The sequence below is a fragment of the Pristiophorus japonicus genome, chromosome 1 (genome assembly GCF_044704955.1).
Source record: "Pristiophorus japonicus isolate sPriJap1 chromosome 1, sPriJap1.hap1, whole genome shotgun sequence".
Taxonomy (NCBI): Eukaryota; Metazoa; Chordata; class Chondrichthyes; family Pristiophoridae; genus Pristiophorus; species Pristiophorus japonicus.
Window position 1 is genome coordinate 330,446,449 of NC_091977.1, and position 17,959 is coordinate 330,464,407.

At 42.6% G+C, this 17,959-nt stretch overlaps 1 protein-coding gene across 1 annotated transcript in view; it reads left to right on the forward strand.

Annotated features, from left to right (window-relative positions):
- Positions 1 to 15,165, forward strand: part of herpud2 (HERPUD family member 2) — a 68,829-nt gene extending 53,664 nt beyond the window's left edge. Inside the window, exons 7-8 of the mRNA XM_070889129.1 lie at positions 11,368 to 11,485; positions 13,082 to 15,165. Coding sequence (XP_070745230.1) covers positions 11,368 to 11,485; positions 13,082 to 13,261 — 298 coding nt within the window. The 3' untranslated portion in view covers positions 13,262 to 15,165. The remainder of the gene's footprint in view (positions 1 to 11,367; positions 11,486 to 13,081) is intronic.
- Positions 15,166 to 17,959: the final 2,794 nt, after the last annotated feature.

Sequence of the window (17,959 nt, forward strand, 5' to 3'; positions counted from 1 at the left end):
CAGGTACAGCAGGAGCGGCGAGAGACTGTGGAGGGATGTGATCGGGGCCCAGGCGAGGTGTGAGTTTGGGGTCAGGGGCCCAGGGGCAGCACAGGCCAGCCCACACTGCGATATGTGTGCACACTAGGTCCGTGCAGCAGAGCTGGTCTCCAGTCGTCTTGGGTAATCTTTGCCACTGGACCAAGACCTAGCTCTGTCAAGCCCGTGTGGTGGCTGGTGTGCAACGGCCAGCACGTTTACAAAAAAAAAAATCCTCGCACAGGCATTTCCACCCTTCAGGATGTAGTTCGGGTTCTTCATTGAAACACCCGTGAACTCATCCTTTTTTGGCATGGAAGCAAGTCATCCTCGTTTCGAGGGACCGCCAATGATATGTAAGTAATTTTTTTTTTTGAGCACGAACATTGCATTTATTTTTATTTGCTCTTGGGATGTGGGCAACCCCAGCAAGGCAGCATTTCTTGCTCATCCTTAGTTGTCATGGGGGCATAAAGAATTAACCATGTAATTTGGAATTGGAGTCACGTGCAGGCTGGATCAGGCAGAGATGCCAGATTCCCTTCTCTGCAGGACTTCAGTGACCCACCTGGTGAGGAAAAAAGAGCTACGTAGGAGAGGTCACCAAAGAAGTGGGTTATAAGAACATCAGAAATAGGAGCAGAAGGAGGCCATACAGCCCCTCAAGCCTGCTCCGCCATTTAATACGATCATGGCTGATCCAATCATGGACTCTGATCCACTTCCCTGCCCGCTCCTCATAACTCCTTATCTCTATCGTTTAAGAAACTGACTATTTCTGAAATTTATTCAATGTCTCAGCTTCCACAGCTCTGAGGCAGCAAATTCCACAGATTTACAACCCTCCGAGAAGAAATTCCTCCTCATCTCAGTTTTAAATGGGCAGCCCCTTATTCTAAGTTCTATTCTCCCCTATCAGTAGAAACACCCTCTCTGCATCCACCTTGTCAAGCACCCTCACAATCTTATCCGTTGCAATAAGATCACCTCTCATTCTTATGAATTCCAATGAGTAGAGGCCCAACCTACTCAGCCTTTTCTCATAAGTCAACCCCCTCATCTCCAGAAATCAACCTAGTGAACCTTCTCTGAACTGCCTCCAAAGCAAGTGTATCCTTTCGTAAACATGGAAACCAAAACTGCACGCAGTATTCCAGATGTGGCCTCACCAATACCCTGTATGACTGTAGCAAGACTTCCCTGTTTTTATACTCCATCCCCTTTGCAATAAAGGCCAAGATTCCATTGGCCTGCCTGATCACTTGCTGTACCTGTATATTATCCTTTTGTGTTTCAAGCACCAGTACCCCCAGATCCCGCTGTACTGCAGCACTTTGCAATCTTTCTCCATTTAAATAATAACTTGCTCTTTGATTTTTTTTGCAAAAGTGCATGACCTCGCACTTTACAACATTATACTCCATCTGCCAAATTTTTGCCCATTCACTTAGCCTGTCTATGTCCTTTTGCAGATTTTTTGCGTCCTCCTCACACATTGCTTTTCCTCCCATCTTTATATCATCAGCAAACTTGGCTACGTTACACTCGGTCCCTTCTTCCAAGTCGTTAATATAGATTGTTAATAGTTGGAGTCCCAACACTGATCTCTGCGGCACTCCACTAGTTACTGATTGCCAACCAGCGAATGAACCATTTATCCCAACTCTGTTTTCTGTTAGTTAGCCTCTATCCATGCTAATATATTACCCCCAACCCCATGAACTTTTATCTTGTACAGTAACCTTTTATGTGTCACCTTGTCAAATGCCTTCTGGAAGTCCAAATACACCACATGCACTGGTTCCCCTTTATCCTCCCTGTTCGTTACATCCTCAAAGAACTCCAGCAAATTTGTCAAACATGACTTCCCCTTCATAAATCCATACTGACTCTGCCTGACCGAATTTTGCTTTTCCAAATGTCCTGTTACTGCTTTAATAATGGACTCCAACATTTTCCCAACCACAGATGTCTGGCAACTGGTTTATAGTTTCCTGCTTTTTGTCTGCCTTTTTCAAATAGGGGCGTTACATTTGCAGTTTTCCAATCTGCTGGGACCTCCCCAGAATCTAAGGAATTTTACATCGAAACATAGAAAATAGGTGCAGGAGCAAGCCATTCGGCTCTTCGAGCTTGCACTGCCATTCAATATGATCATGGCTGATTATTCAACCTAAGTACCCCACCCCAGTCATCTCTCCATACCCCGTGATCCCTTTAGCCGTAAGGGCCACATCTAACTCCCTTTTGAATATGTCCAACAAACTGGACTCAACAACTTTGTGGCAGAGAATTCCACAGGTTCACAACTCTCTGGGTGAAAAAGTTTCTCCTCGTCTCGGTCCTATATGGCTTTACCCCTTATCCTTGGACTGTGTCTCCTGGTTCTGGACTTCCCCAACATCTTCCGGCATCTAACCTGTCCAGTCCCGTCAGAATTTTATACGTTTCTATGAGATCCCCTCTCATTCTTCTAAATTCCAGTGAGTAATAAGCCTAGCCGATCCAGTCTTTCTTCATATGTCAGTCCTGCCATCCTGGGAATCAGTCTGGTGAACCTTCGCTGCACTCCCTCAATAGCAAGAATGTCCTTCCTCAGATTAGGAGACCAAAACTGCACACAATGCTCAAGGTGTGATCTCACCAAGGCCCTGTACAACTGCAGCAAGACCTCCCTGCTCCTATACTCAAATCCCCTTGCTATGAAGGCCAGCATGCTATTTACTTTCTTTACTGCCTGCTGTACCTGCATGCCTACCTTCAATGACTGATGTACCATGACACCCAGGTCTCGTTGCACCTCCCCTTTTACTAATCAGTCACCATTCAGATAATCTGCCTTCCTGTTTTTGTCACCAAAGTGGATAACCTCACGTTTATTCACATTATACTGCATCTGCCATGTATTTGCCCACTCACCTAACCTATCCAAGTCACTCTGCAGCCTCATAGCATCCTCCTCGCAGCTCACACTGCCACCCAGCTTAGTGTCATCTGCAAACTTGGAGATATTACATTCAATTCCTTCGTCTAAATCATTAATGTATATTGTAAATAGCTGGGGGTCCCAACACTGAGCCCTGCGACACCCCACTAGTCACTGCCTGCCATTCTGAAAAGGACCCGTTTATTCCCACTCTTTGCTTCCTGTCTGCCAACCAGTTCTCTATCCACATCAATACATTACCCACAATACCATGTGCCTTAATTTTGCACACTAATCTCGTGTGGGACCTTGTCAAAAGCCTTTTGAAAGTCCAAATACACCACATCCACTGGCTCTCCCTCATCCACTCTTAGTTACATCCTCAAAAAACTCGAGACTAGGGTCCTGAACTTAAAGAAAGGAAACTTTGACGTTATGAGGCGTGAATTGGCTAGGATAGACTGGCGAATGATACTTAAAGGGTTGATGGTGGATAAGCAATGGCAGACATTTCAAGATCACATGGATGAACTACAACAATTATACATCCCTGTGTGGCGTAAAAATAAAAAAGGGAAGGTGGCTCAACCATGGCTAATAAGGGAAATTAGGAAATGTGTTAAATCCAAGGAAGAGGCATATAAATTGGCCAGAATGATTTTCCCTTTCATAAATCCATGCTGACTTGGACCAATCCTGTCACTGCTTTCCAAATGTGCTGCTATTACATCTTTAACAATTGACTCCAGCATTTTCCCCACCACCGATGTCAGGCTATAACTGTTCTATAATTCCGTTTTCTCTCTCCCTTTTTAAAAAAAAAAGTGGGGTTACATTCCATCGGAACTGATCCCGAGTCCATGGAATGTTGGAAAATGACCACCAATGCATCTACGATTTCTAGGGCCACTTCCTTAAGTACTCTGGGATGCAGACGATCAGACCCTGGGGATTTATTGGCCTTCAGTCCCTTCAATTTCCCTAACACCACTTCCTCACTAATAGGGAGTTCTTTCAGTTCCCCCTTCTCGCTAGACCTTCGGTCCCCGAGTATTTTCTGGAGGTTATTTGTGTCTTCCTTAGTGAAGACAGAGCCAAAGTATTTGCTCAATTGGTCTGCCATTTCCTTGTTCCCCATTATGAATTCACCTGATTCTGTCTTCACTAATCTTTTTCTCTTCACATATCTGTAGAAGCTTTTGTAGTCAGTTTTTATGTTCCCTGCAAGCTTACACTCATACTCTATTATCCCCCTCCTAATTAAACCCTTAGTCCTCCTCTGATGAATTCTAAATTTCTCCCAGTCCTCTGGTTTGCTGCTTTTTCTGGCCAATTTATATGCCTCTTCCTTGGATTTAACACATTTCCTAATTTCCCTTATTAGCCATGGTTGAGCCACCTTCCCTTTTTTATTTTTACGCCACACAGGGATGTATAATTGTTGTCGTTCATCCATGTGATCTTGAAATGTCTGCCATTGCTTATCCACCATCAACCCTTTAAATATCATTCGCCAGTCTATCCTAGCCAATTCATGCCTCATAACGTCAAAGTTTCCTTTCTTTAAGTTCAGGACCCTAGTCTCTGAATTAACTGTGTCACTCTCCATCTTAATGAAGAATTCTACAATATTATGGTCACTCTTCCCCAAGGGATCTCGCACAACCAGATTGTTAATTAATCCTCTCTCATTACACAAGACCCAGTCGAGGATGGCCTGCCCTCTAGTTGGTTCCTCGACATATTGGTCGAGAAAACCATCCCTTATAAACTCCAGGAAGTCCTCCTGCACAGTATTGCTACCAGTTTGGTTAGCCCAATTAAGATGTAGATTAAAGTCACCCATGATAACTGCTGTACCCTTATTGCACGTGTCCCTAATTTCCTGTTTGATGCTGTCCCCAACCTCCCTACTACTGTTTGGTGGTCTGTACACAACTCCCACTAACGTTTTCTGCACTTTGGTGTTTCGCAGCACTACCCATATAGATTCCACATCATCCAAGCTAGTGTCCTTCCTTACTATTGCGTAATCTCCTCTTTAAACCCAGTAATGCTACCCCACCTCCTTTTCCTTCCTGTCTATCCTTCCTGAATAATGAATACACCTGAATGTTGAGTTCCCAGCCTTGGTTACCCTGGAGCCATGTCTCCGTAATTCCAATTACATCATATCCGTTAACAGCTATCTGCGCAGTTAATTCATCCACCTTATTACGAATACTCCTCGCTTTGAGACACAGAGCCTTCAGGCTTGTTTTTTTTAACACTCTTTGTCCTTTTAGACTTATGTTGTAATGTGGCCCTTTTTGATTTTTGCCCTTGATTTCTCTACTTTTCACTCTTGCTTTTCTCCTTCCTATCTTTTGCTTCTGCCCCCTTTTTACTTCCCTCTGCCTCCCTGCATTGATTCCTATCCCCCTGCCTTTTTAGTTTAAACCCTCCCCAACAGCACTAACAAACACTCCCCCTCGGACATCAGTTCCGATCCTGCCCAGGTGCAGACCGTCCGGTTTGTACTAGTCCCACATCCCCCAGGACCAGATCCAATGTCCCAGGAATTTGAATCCCTCCCCCTTGCACCATTCCTCAAGCCACGTATTCATCTGAGCTATCCTGCGATTCCTGCTCTGACTAGCACATGGCACTGGTAGCAATCCTGAGATTACTACCTTTTTGAGGTCCTACTTTTTAATGTAACTTCTCGCTCCCTAAATTCAGTTTGTAGGACCTCATCCTGTTTTTTTTTTTTTTACTTATATCGTTGGTACCTATATGCACCACGACAGCTGGCTGTTCCCCCTCCCCCTCCAGAATGCGCTGCAGCCGCTCCGTGACATCCTTGACGCTTGCACCAGGGAGGCAACATACCATCCTGGAGTCTCGTTTGTGGCCGTAGAAATGCCTATCTATTCCCCTTACAATAGAATTCCCTCTCACTATAGCTCTCCCACTCTCTCTTTCCTGCCCTCCTGTGCAGCAGAGCCACCCTTGGTGCCATGGACTTGGCTGCTGTTGCCTTCCCCTGATGAGCCACCTCCCCCAACAGCACCCAAAACAGTGTATCTGTTTTGGAGGGAGGTAACCGTAGGGGACCACTGCACTACCTGCCTTCTCTTGCGCTTCCTGATGGTCAGCCATTCCCTATCTGGCTGTGCAACCTTTACCTGCAGTGTGACCAACTCACTAAACATGCTATTCACAACATCCTCAGCATCGCGGATGCTCCAGAGTGAATCCATCCGCAGCTCCAGAGTGAATCCATCCGCAGCTCCAGTGCCGCAATGCGGTCTGTCAGGAGCTGCAGCTGGATACACCTCCCGCACACATAGTAGTCAGGGACACTGGTAGTATTCCTGATTTCTCACATAGCACAGGAGGAGCATGACACAGGTCTGGGCTCTCCTGCCATGATTTAACCCTTAGATTAACTTAATTTGGTAACAATGCCAAAGGTTTCTTACTGCTAAGAAAAATAAAAGATCAAATACTCACCAACCAGCCAATCACTTGGCTGTGATGTCCCACTTCGATTTCTTCCTCCTTCTTTGTTTATCTTCTGCTCCTGCACTAGCTAGCCTCCTCCGACTCTCGAGCCTTTATAGGCCGCTCGATTGCCTGAACTCCCACTCCAGTGGCTACCTCCTCCGACTCGCGGGCCTTTAAAGGCTGCTCGACTGCCCGAATTTCCGCTCCTGTGGCCCCCTCCTCCGATGCTTGGGCCTTTTATAGGCTGCTCGACTGCCCGAACTCCTGCTTCTGTCAAATTTTGGTAAATTATAACCAATGCATCCACAATCCCTGCTGCTACTTCTTTTAAGACCCTAGGATGCAAGCCATCAGATCCAGGGGATTTATCTGCCTTTATCCCATTCTGTTTCTGAGTACCACCTCCTTCGTGATTGTGTTAAGGAGGAGGGTATAATGATTGGGCTCGGGGGTGTGGGGCATGTAGTGGTGGAGGGGATGGGTTGCACAAGAGACCAAATGTCTGAGGAATCGTGTGTTCGGGGGAGGGCAGTTGTAGGGCTGGACGAGGTTACAGATAGGAAGGGTGATGACATGAAGGAATTCAAATCCAAAGATGAGAATTTGAAATTTGAGGCACTGGGAGGGACCAGGAGTTGGGCTTGGCTACCAATGTAAGGTCTGAGTTCAGCAGTAAAAAGCAATCAGGTGCAAGATTTGATGTGGGCAAGCAGTGTTTTGGATGAGATGAAGTTTTTATGGAGGGTGGAGGATGGGAGGCCAGCCAGGAAAGCATTGCAATAGTTGAGTCTGGAGGTAATGAGGGTAATGAGGATTTCAGCTGAGGTATAGTTAGAGGTGAGCGGTTTTAGGTAATCTATATGATTTGACAGGAACCGAGGTTGTGAACAGACTGGTTGAGTTTGAGACTGTCGATGGCAAGGAGTCAGAGTTTGTGGTGGCGGCTAAATACGATGGTTTCAGTCTTCCCAGTATTTAGCTGGAGGAAATGGCAGCTCATCCAAGATTGGATATCTGGTCAGCAGTCTGACAGTACAGAGGCAGTGGAAGAGATCTGATGGTGTTGAAGAGGGGGAAGCTCAGTGTTATCAGCCTATGTTTGACCCAGTGCTTTCAGATGATATTGTCAAGGAGCAGCATATAGATCATATAGAGGAAGGGGCCAAGGATCGATATTTGAGAGACTGAGGTGACAGTGCCGATGTGGGAAGAGAAGCCAATGGTAGGGAACCTTTGGCTATGAACGAATAATTAAAAGTGGAGCCAAACCAGTTCTGAGCAAGAAAAGAGAGGAGAGACATTGGAGGAGAATGGTGTGGTCGACCACATCAAAGGATGCAGAAAGGTCAAGGAGGATGAGGTGATAATGCACCACAATCAGAACATTGTTTAGTTAGGGTTGTTCCTTCAGTACTGCAGGAGGGGAGCAAACCTGTTTGGAGGTGTTCAAATGGAGTTACAATACATTAGAGGACTTGAGAGGAAAGGGGAGTTGGGGATGGTAGTTTGCACGAACAGAGGGGTAAAGGATATTTTCTTAAATGTTTTTATTATTGAGGCTCTCATCGCTACTGCCTTACAAGCAGTAACCCCAACGTCCCCAATCCTCCTCCTCGTACTCAACGACACTCCCACGCAAAGGGTAGTAAAAAGCTGTAACTCTTTCTTTTCCCCCCTCCAAATGCTGTGGATGCTGGGAGTGAATTGAAATTTTCAAGAATGTGATGAATAAATGTTTTTTGAGTAAGAGTATCAAGTTTATGGAGCAAAGGTGGGTAAATGGAGTTGTTCATATCAGCCATGATCTAATTGAATGGCTGAATGGATTTGAGGGGATGAGTGGCCTCCCCCAGTTCCTGTGTCACAAAAGGAGCAAGGGTGAGCTCATTCATTTTCTGTTTGAACACAAATGCTGCAGCAAGATTATAAGTCAGACACAACTGTGCCTTGTACAATGGGGATAGATAGTCTGCTATCAGAATATGCTGATACTCTGGAATTTTCACATTGTTTGTAGATAGCCTCACCAATTATAATGTTGTACAATGGCATTCTTTGAAGCTGTTCCTAGATGATTGCAAAGCCTATGTGCACCATGAATGAAAATGGCTGATAGTGCAGTGTTAAATGTCTCGTCTCAGCAAGAACCAAAGGAGGCAGTTTCAGCATCATCTTGGGCCATTCAGATACAGATTGTTACAGCTCTTTTCGTCTCGAGCACTTGTATTTCTTGATAGATAGGCATTCAATAGAATGGTTTGTTTATTATCAGGACATATACTTTCTGCTCCTGCAGTCCTTCACTGATACATTTTTGTGAATTGCTTAGATGCCAGTGACCCCACATGGCTAAATTTCACAACTCAATCTGCAACTTCTTGTGATGTGAATGAGGTTCTGCTAAGGCCTTCTTTTAATGGATTAATTTTTATATCATGTAGCTTCCCTTTCTGGTCAATTTTTATGATTGTTATTGCAATAGCTCTCATTCTTTTTGGCACCAAAGCAGTTTTGATGAACGAGACATGTCTGACACTTTTGAAAAGCGCTCATTGAATGTGAAAGGTTTGATGCACATAGTTGGTTTGTGTTATTTTCAAAAACCAGGCTTTGCCCATGTACAGAACCTATGTTGACTGCAGTGAGACACGAGCCCAGTGAAATTGTAAAGCTGCCTATAAGTTTACTCTCCCACTTTATTCAATCATGATCCAGTGTAGAAAATTGAAACTCATTTAATACATCATGGGCCAATGTACAGTTGGTTTTTCTCCACAATCCAGCATATGAAGTAATTTGTATCTGTTCCGAAAAAATATCATCATCTTCATTTCACAATCAAAGCCAATGAACTCTGGTGCTTCAACATTAATTTATAAGATTTCTTCTTGGACTCTGTATTGTTTTGAAGCAACTCATTTATCACATTGTGGTTAAATAAATTAGAAACTGCCTGCGATATGTCTTCCTACCAGGCATAATTAAGCAATTGGAACAAGAAGTTCTGTAGATATTCCACTTTAACACTTCTCTGAAATCTGAGTGACAACTTTTTTTTCCATTCACGAGTTGGTATTGCTGGAAAGACCAGCATGTATTGCCTATCCCTAGTTGCCCTTGAGAAGGTAGTGATGAGCCAACACCTTGAACCACTGCAGTCCGTGAGGTGAAGATACTCCCATATTGCTGTTGAGGAGGGAGTTCCAGGATTTTGACCCAGAGATGATGAAGGAACAGCAATATATTTCCAAGTCAGGATGGTGAGAGACTTGCAGGGAAACCTGGAAATTATGGTATTCCCATGCACCTGCTGCCCTTGTCCTTCTAGGTGGTAGAGGTCATGCGTTTGGGAGGTGATATCGAAGAAGCCTTGGCGAGTTTCTTATAGATGGTGCACACTGCAGCCACAGTGTGCTGGTGGTGGAGGAGTGAATGTTTTAAGGAGCGATTATATGATAGGTCTTCATTCTTTGTATGCTGTTTAGCCCCCAGCTCCCAAATTATTACCCTATCTGTCCTTGGTTTCCCTTTTTTCTTTTCAAGTCTCCCTTCACTTGGAACTTATTGGCACGTGTTCAAGTTCACTTTTATCGGTTTCTATGCTGTTGCCTCTCAAAGAACTAATGTACACTTTCACTTTGAATAAAAACAGTAAATGTGGTAAATTTCAGGGTTGCATTGTTGTCCCCTCTTTTTTCCCCCCCAAAAAAAACCTTTTGAATCATGTCCTTTTGATGTGTGGAAGTTGAACTACACCCAAAGTTTGAAGTCCATACCTCTGGTAGGTAACATCTAACTATTTTATAATAGGCTCCAGATTTGTTTTGATGCATAACTGGGTAGCAAAGTACCAATATTATTCAGTGAGTGAGGAAGATCTTTAAACTCACGTGAATCAATGGAAGCTTTCTTCACTTGTGGAATGAATTGGACATATCCCTATTCCTGGTGTACCACCTTCAGCAATGGTTTTGATGATGTCTTTAAACTCACGTGAATCAATGGAAGCTTTCTTCACTTGTGGAATGAATTGGACGTATCCCTATTCCTGGTGTACCACCTTCAGCAATGGTTTTGATGGTGTGAAAGCCAACACACCAAAGCACTCTGTACGTTATAGTGCTGTGACTGAGTTGTGAAAGCAACTTTGAGTCCATTGTCGCATCTGAGTTTTGTGTCACAATAAAGGATGTTCTTTGCACCTCCTTTACAGTGAAAGGAAATTAATCTAGCTTGTCCTGCTGCGTGCACATTTTAGAATGCATTAAGAGCACTGCTGACTCCCTCTTGCGAGAGGATCCTGGGTAATCGCAGTGAGAGATGAAGAGAAAAAACATTGGAACAAATTCTAATTGTGAATGCTACAGATTTAATAGCAAAACTTGTATGCTATGTTTAGAACAGGTTATTTAAGTCCAGTATTCTGCAGTTTTAGTCACGTCAATTGTACTTTTTTTTTTTTAAAACTTCCCCCTTTTCCCCCAAAATGGGCCAGTTACTTGCCTGGTTGAGAACTGGTGATCCGATCCAGATACCAATTGAATGTTCTTTGCTGGAGGCATTTAATGTGTTTATGATGGGGAAGGAGGTGTTATCTGCTGCTCCAGGCACATACCGTGTCAGAACAGTTTCACCACGCGCACTGTTGTGCAAGGATTCGCATAGTATTTTATTTCCTTTTTGAGGTACCCATATCAAGTTCGTAAGCCATCAACAACTTAAACAGTCAGAGCATTGACAGATTTGAGTGTTGGTTGCAACAAATAGCTACCAATTATGTAAAAAAAAATAAAGGCACTTTAACTATTTCAGTAGCAGGAAATTCCCTCGATCCATTCTTCATTTGCTTTTTAAAAATGTGTGGCTTACTGTAGCTTAGTGTAAACTGTGAACTTTGGCTACTGATACCAGTTGTGCTCATTGAAAATTCCTAGGCATCAAGCTGGATGGTTCCCTTTCAGGCAAGATGCACAGAATCGCCAGCCAGCAAATCAACCAGTGGAGTTCAACCAGGAAGGACAGGAGGACAATGCCATCGAAGTGCATGAAATGGTGAGTTTGAACTCGTTCCAGATGTGCTGTCTTGTGTCTCAGTGCAGCGATCTGATTGAGTCCCAAACATTTCTAGTCATTTACAGTGTACACAGTTCACCATTTTACTATCTATTTCACTCTGCGAACTGAGGGCTAGTTTGTAAGTATCATGAGCACTGTTTAAAAAAAAAAAATGTAATCATGGGATGTAGGCGTCACAGGCTAGGCCAGCATTTATTGTCCATCCCTAATTGCCCTTGAGAAGATGGTGGTGAACTGTGGCTGTCCGTGTGGTGAAGGTACTCCCACAGTGCTGTTAGCGAGGGAGTTCCAGGATTTGATCCAGCAACGATGAAGGAACAGCGATATATTTCCAAGTCTGGACGCTGTGTGACTTGGAGGGGAGGGGTGTACTGGAGGTATTGGTGCTCCCATGCACTTGCTGCCCTTGTCCTCCAAGGTGGTCGAGGCAGCGGGTTTGCAAGATGCTGTCGAAGAAGCATTGGCAAGTTGCTGCAGTGCATCTTGTAGATCGTACACACTGCAGCCAGGGTGCGCCGGTGATGGAGGGAGTGAATGTTTAAGGTGGCAGATGGGGTGCTGATCAAGGGGGGCTGCGTTGTCCTGGATGGTGTTGAGCTTCTTTGGTTGTTGGAGCTGCAGTCATCCAAGCAAGTGGAGAATATTCCATTACTCTTGACTTGTACTTTGTAGATGGTGGAAAGGGTTTGCAGAGCCAGAGCAAGGTGCTGGTGAACTATAAGAAATAGGAGCAGGAGTAGAACTCTTGCCCGCAATAATGTGTTCAGGTTTGTGTACAGCCACACCAACACTTGCCAAAGATTACAGACAGCATTCTCTCCAGGTTTAAACCAGAGTTCTACAGGACAGATGGGTCCATAAGCTTTGCCTGGCCATATTACACAAAAGTCTCCCTCACGTGATTTAGACCTTCACTCTAACTTGTTCCCCTCAGATCGTTTTAACCACATTGATAAGCGGAAATGCTATTTGAGCTTCTTAATGGTGAGGTCTTTCCCACAATGCAATGATTTAAAAATTCATTAAAAATGCAAACTTCTTCAGCAGTCGTTCTACAAAAAATATCTGGACTTGGTCCTCTAAATCAAAAATGCCACCACACAGCACAGAGACGGGAAGAGGAGAAGCTGGCTCAGTCTTTGAGTTTGATAGAAAAGCTGGAAGGGGGGAAAACAACTGAATTTATGGCGTCCAAACCAGGCTGTTTTATAAAAAAAATAATAAGTTGTGTTTACAAGTTCGAGAGAGGCATGGAGTAATTGCAGAATGGATGTGGAGATTAGTCCCAGTATTTAAAGTAGGAAAAGGCTTGCAATGGTACTTCCATGGCTGTCAATATGCTCTCCAGTTTGGTTAATTCTATTAAACAAACTTTAAAGTGTAGGTAGATATCCAGATTGACAAAATATATTGTAATCACTACAAACTAGTGCTGTTAACCCATTGGTAACAGCAGTTCTTACTGCGGTGATACAAGAGGTGTACAGACACTCCATTGAGCACCTCAAGGCTGACTCATGGTGTACTTACAAAGTTGCACTGATTGCAATGGGCTGCATTTTGTATTTCTAGGAGCGGCTAATGGATGAAGGTCTAGACGACGACAGCGGTGAAAGTGGCGATAGTGGAGACGATACCACGGAAAGTACAACAGGGACAGAGGCACCTGGTTTCATGGCATCCACGTGGTCATTCATCACTACCTTCTTTACCTCACTCATCCCTGAAGGCCCTCCTCAAGTTGGCAACTAGGACAAGCAGTGGACTTTAACTTACTGCTCACTACAGCTGTATATTTGAGTGGCATTTACTTAAAAAAAAACACAAGACTGAAGTGTGGGAGTGTACTTTACCCTTTATTCTGTTGCCATTATCTCTGCGATTTTTCCACGGGTTCAGTGTCCCAAGTTTTTCTCCAGATCATGACATGCATTGAGTTTCACTTCTTTTATTGCACCCAAATTCTGCAGAGCACCAAGTGGAAAATGTGTACTTTCCTTGGTTTAGTTTTCACTGCTTTACATTAGCAAAGATAAAATGTAATAAAAGTTAACCGTCTTCCATGTTTTTGTTGTAATTGCCACAAGCTGTGATTTTAGTAGCAACTGGGTGCTGGTAATAGGAAATTCAAAGAGCTAAATAAACTAGACTAGCCTTGCTGGTCTAAATGTGGAGAAGTGAGGAATCAATTTGGTTCAAAACTTTTTTTTTTTCTTAACTAACATATGGTAATGCAAAAATGCTATAACAAAATCTGCTTTTTGCAACATACCAGTCAACGCACCAAGTTGCTGCTCTTAGTTTCCCCGAAGAATTATTTTTCAACAGCTGGCAGCCTAGTACTCCGATTTAAATAAACACTGCAGCCTGGTGCCGTGTTACTGGTTGTTGAAATAAATTGAATATTTAGTTTGGATTATGAAGCTAAGTAGTATGTGCTTGGCTTCATTTGGATGTATTATACAAGTGAACAAAAAAATCCCCTGGAGTATTTAACTTGAATCCAGTACTTGTGTGCTAACCAGATGGAGGTGTCGAGAGGTGACGTTCACGAACTGGTCTTAATTGTCAGCCACTTAAATATTCTGGAGCATTCGTGACACTTCTGAGCAGTGATTTGGGATTTGAAAGGCTGAGAACTCAAATAAACAGATTTAATTCCTCTTTGTTATATACATTTTTAAATTACTTTTACATTTAAAAAGCTCATTTTAGGATTATATATTTTACAGCCTTGTCTTTATCAATGGAGATCTGAGTTTGAAGGCATAAATGAGGATCATAATCAGTCAATTGCCAGTTTTCATTTGGAAACGACAATGTGACTCATGTTAAGTGGCATATTACTGATACAATAGAAGCGTGAGAGCATAGTGTTGTAAATAACGTGATCTGTGAGAACGTTACCAGCCTGAACAGCAATAAATGCAATGTTATAAAAAAAGCAGCACTGTTTGGTACTTTACAGAAGGACCAAATAAAGTCAGTGCTTGTAGTATGCTAACATACTTCACGTTAAAATACTGTCACAATGTATTGCTGATTGTTAGAAAAAAAATAAAACAAATAATGACTTATTTGAATAAACATTGACACTTGTGCATTTAAGATGTAGTATGCAGGGGCCACATGGCTTACTGCATTGAAAATCTTTTTTATAAGTGGCATGGGTGGCATTTGTGCCAAGACAAAGCTCTTTTCCAAAACATGTGCAAGCTTCCTCCATGCACCCCATGTTGTGGGATATTGCACTCTGTGAAATGGCACATGCAAGGCATAACTGACTCAAAACTGTCATTACCTCTAACCTGCAACAGGTGTCGTCTTTGCAAGAAAGATAGTTAATGTCTTAACATTAACACCTGTAACATGATAGCCAATTTTTTGGTGATAAGGTCCTGTCTGAACTGTTGCTCAGTGCCAAAGTTCAGAATCTATTTTAGTTGTCCTGTGGTGCTCAGAAGATTACAGTTTCTCTACATGTGTTCAATTATTGGACCTCAAGGAGGACTTATTTAAGCTCCTATGGATGGACTCCATCTTTATTTTCTAAGTAATTCGACAATTGGTAGCTTTCTGCATTTCTTTTGCTTGTGTAATTATCGTAATTGTAAATAAATTTGATTAATAGCCCAATGTAATGGTTTGACAGTGAACACAGTGGGCATGTTTTTTTTACTGTACTAAGTTAATTTTGTGCCACACTATTCCATTTATGTCATATGTAAGGGTTGAAGTTTCAATTCATGGGAAATGTCTGCTTTTGCAAATTACCCTTTTAGAAGAAAAAAATGTTGCAAGAAAGGTCAAATCATTTTTCACCTACATTACGGACCATAGCCTTGAAACACTTTCTTTCCCTGATGCGATCTTGGGCAATGACCTCTGCCATGGTGAAAAAGTGATGATCTTATGCAGAGATAAAGCAACGTGCATATCATTTTAAATATTTCCCTTTACAACAGTGACTATACTTCAAAATTGGCTGTCGAGTGCTTTCGGATGGTCTGAGATCATAAAAGGTGCTATATAAATGCAAGTCTTAATATGCAAGAAACAACTCTTGTTTTATATGACTCCCTTCACAACCTCAATGTCCCAAAGTGCTTTACAACCAATTAAGTACTTTTGAAGTGTAGTCACTGTTGTAATGCAGAAAACGTAGCAGCTAATTTGTGCACAGCAAGCTCCCATAAACAATCATAGAATAGAATCTTGCAGCACATTTTGTAAAAGCTGTTTAATTTAGTCTTGCACCACATAACCCTGTAAATTAGTTCTCTTCAAATACATGTCCAATTGCTTTTTGATAGTTCCTATGGAATCTGATTCTCCTACCCTTTAAGGTAGTGCATTCCAGATCATCATAACCCTCTGAAATAATTTCTCTAGTTCTTTTTCCAATTATTTTAAATCTGGTTATCAAACCACTTACCAGAGGAAACAGTTTTTCTGTGTGCTCAAAGCCCCTCAATTTTGAACACCTCTATTAGGTCTCTTGACCTTCTCTGTTCCAAGGAGAACAATCCCAGTCCCTCATCCCTGGTATCATAAACTGTGTACATTCTCCAAGGCCTTGATATCCTTCCTAGTGTGGTGCCCAGAATACAACTGAGGCCCAGTGATTTGAAACATTTTAGCAAAACTTCCTTGTTTTTGTATTTAATGGCCTCATTTACATCCATTTATTATTCTAGTCTTGATGTTGTCTTGTGCTACTCAAAGCATGTATTTTTTTTCTTTTAAACTGAAACTTCCAACTCTGGCAGTTAATGCAATCTGATGAGACACCTAATGTAGGATCAGAGTCAACTCCAGAAGCCCAGCAGAAAGAGACTGGGCGGACCTGTTAACACAAGAAATAGGAGCAGGTGTAGCCCATTCCGGCCCTTGAGCATCCTCCGCCATTCAATTATTATGGCTGATCTATCTCAACTCCACTTTCCTGCACTGTCCCCATATCCCTCGATTCCCTTAATATCCAAAAATCTACCAATCTCTGCCTTGAATATACTCAATGATCCTCCACAGCCCTCAGGGTTAGAGAATTCCAAAGATTCACCACCCTCTGAAGAAATTTTTCCTCATCAGTCCGAAATGGCCAACCCCTTCTGGTTCTAGACTCCCCAGCCAAGGGAAACATCCTCTGCATCTACCCTGTCGAGCCCTGTAAAAATTTTGTATTTTTCAACGAGATCACCTCTTGATCATAACTCTAGAGAATATAGGCCTAATCTCAATCTCTCTTCATAGGATAATACCCCCATCCCAGGAATCAGCCTGGTGAATCTTCATTGCACTTCCTCTATGGCAAGCATATCCTTCCTTAGGTAATGAGACTCCAGATGTGGTCTCACCAGGCCCTATATAATTGCAGTAAGATATTATGCTTATACTCAAATCCTCTTGTAATAAAAGGCCAACATACCATTTGCTTTCCTAATTGCTTGCTGTACCTGCATGTTAACTTTTTGATTAGTGTACAAGGACACCCAGGTCCCACTGACCAGCAACATTTCCCAATCTCCATTTAAAAAAAAATACACTGCTTTTCTATTTTGCCTACCAAAGTGGATAACGTCACATTTCTCCACATTATATTCCATTTGCCATTTTCTTGCCCACTCATTTCGCCAGTCTGTTTCCCCTTGAAACCTCTTTGCATCCTCCTCACAACTTACATTTCGACCTAGCTTTGTATCCTTAGCAAACTTAGATATATAACATTTGGTCCACTTATCCAAAATCATTGATATAGATTGTGAATAACTGAGGCCCAAGCAATGACCCTTGTGGCACCCCACTAGTTACAATCTGCCAACCCGAAAATGACCCATTTATTCCTACTCTGTTTTCTGTCTGTTAACCAATCCTCAATCTATGCTAGTATATTACTCCCAATCCCATGAGCCCTAATTTTGTTTAATACCATCTTGTGTGGCGCCTTATTGAATGCCACCTTAAAATCCAAATACACCACATCCACTCGTTCCCCCTTATCTATTCTGCTAGTTACAACCTCAAAATAAAACTCTTAAAACATGATTTCCCTTTCATGTATTGGTGCTGACTCTTCTCAATCCTATTATTTTTTAAGTACCCTGTTACCATATCCTTAATGATTGATTCTAGCATTTTCCCTACTTTTGATAGGCCAACTGGCCTGTAGTTCCCCATTTTCTCGCTCCTTAAATAGTGGGGTTACATTTTTTATTTTCCAATCCACAGGAACCATTGTAGAATCTATGGAATTATGGAAGATGACAACCAATGTATCCACTATCTCTATAGCCATCTCTTTTTTAAAACTAAAATGTAGGCCATCAGGTCCAGGGGATTTATCAGCTTTCAGTCCTGTTAATTTCTCCAGTACTTTTTTTAAACTAATTTCTTTCTGTTCCTCATTCTCGCTAGCCCCTAGGTTTTTCACATCTTCCAAGAAGATTGACA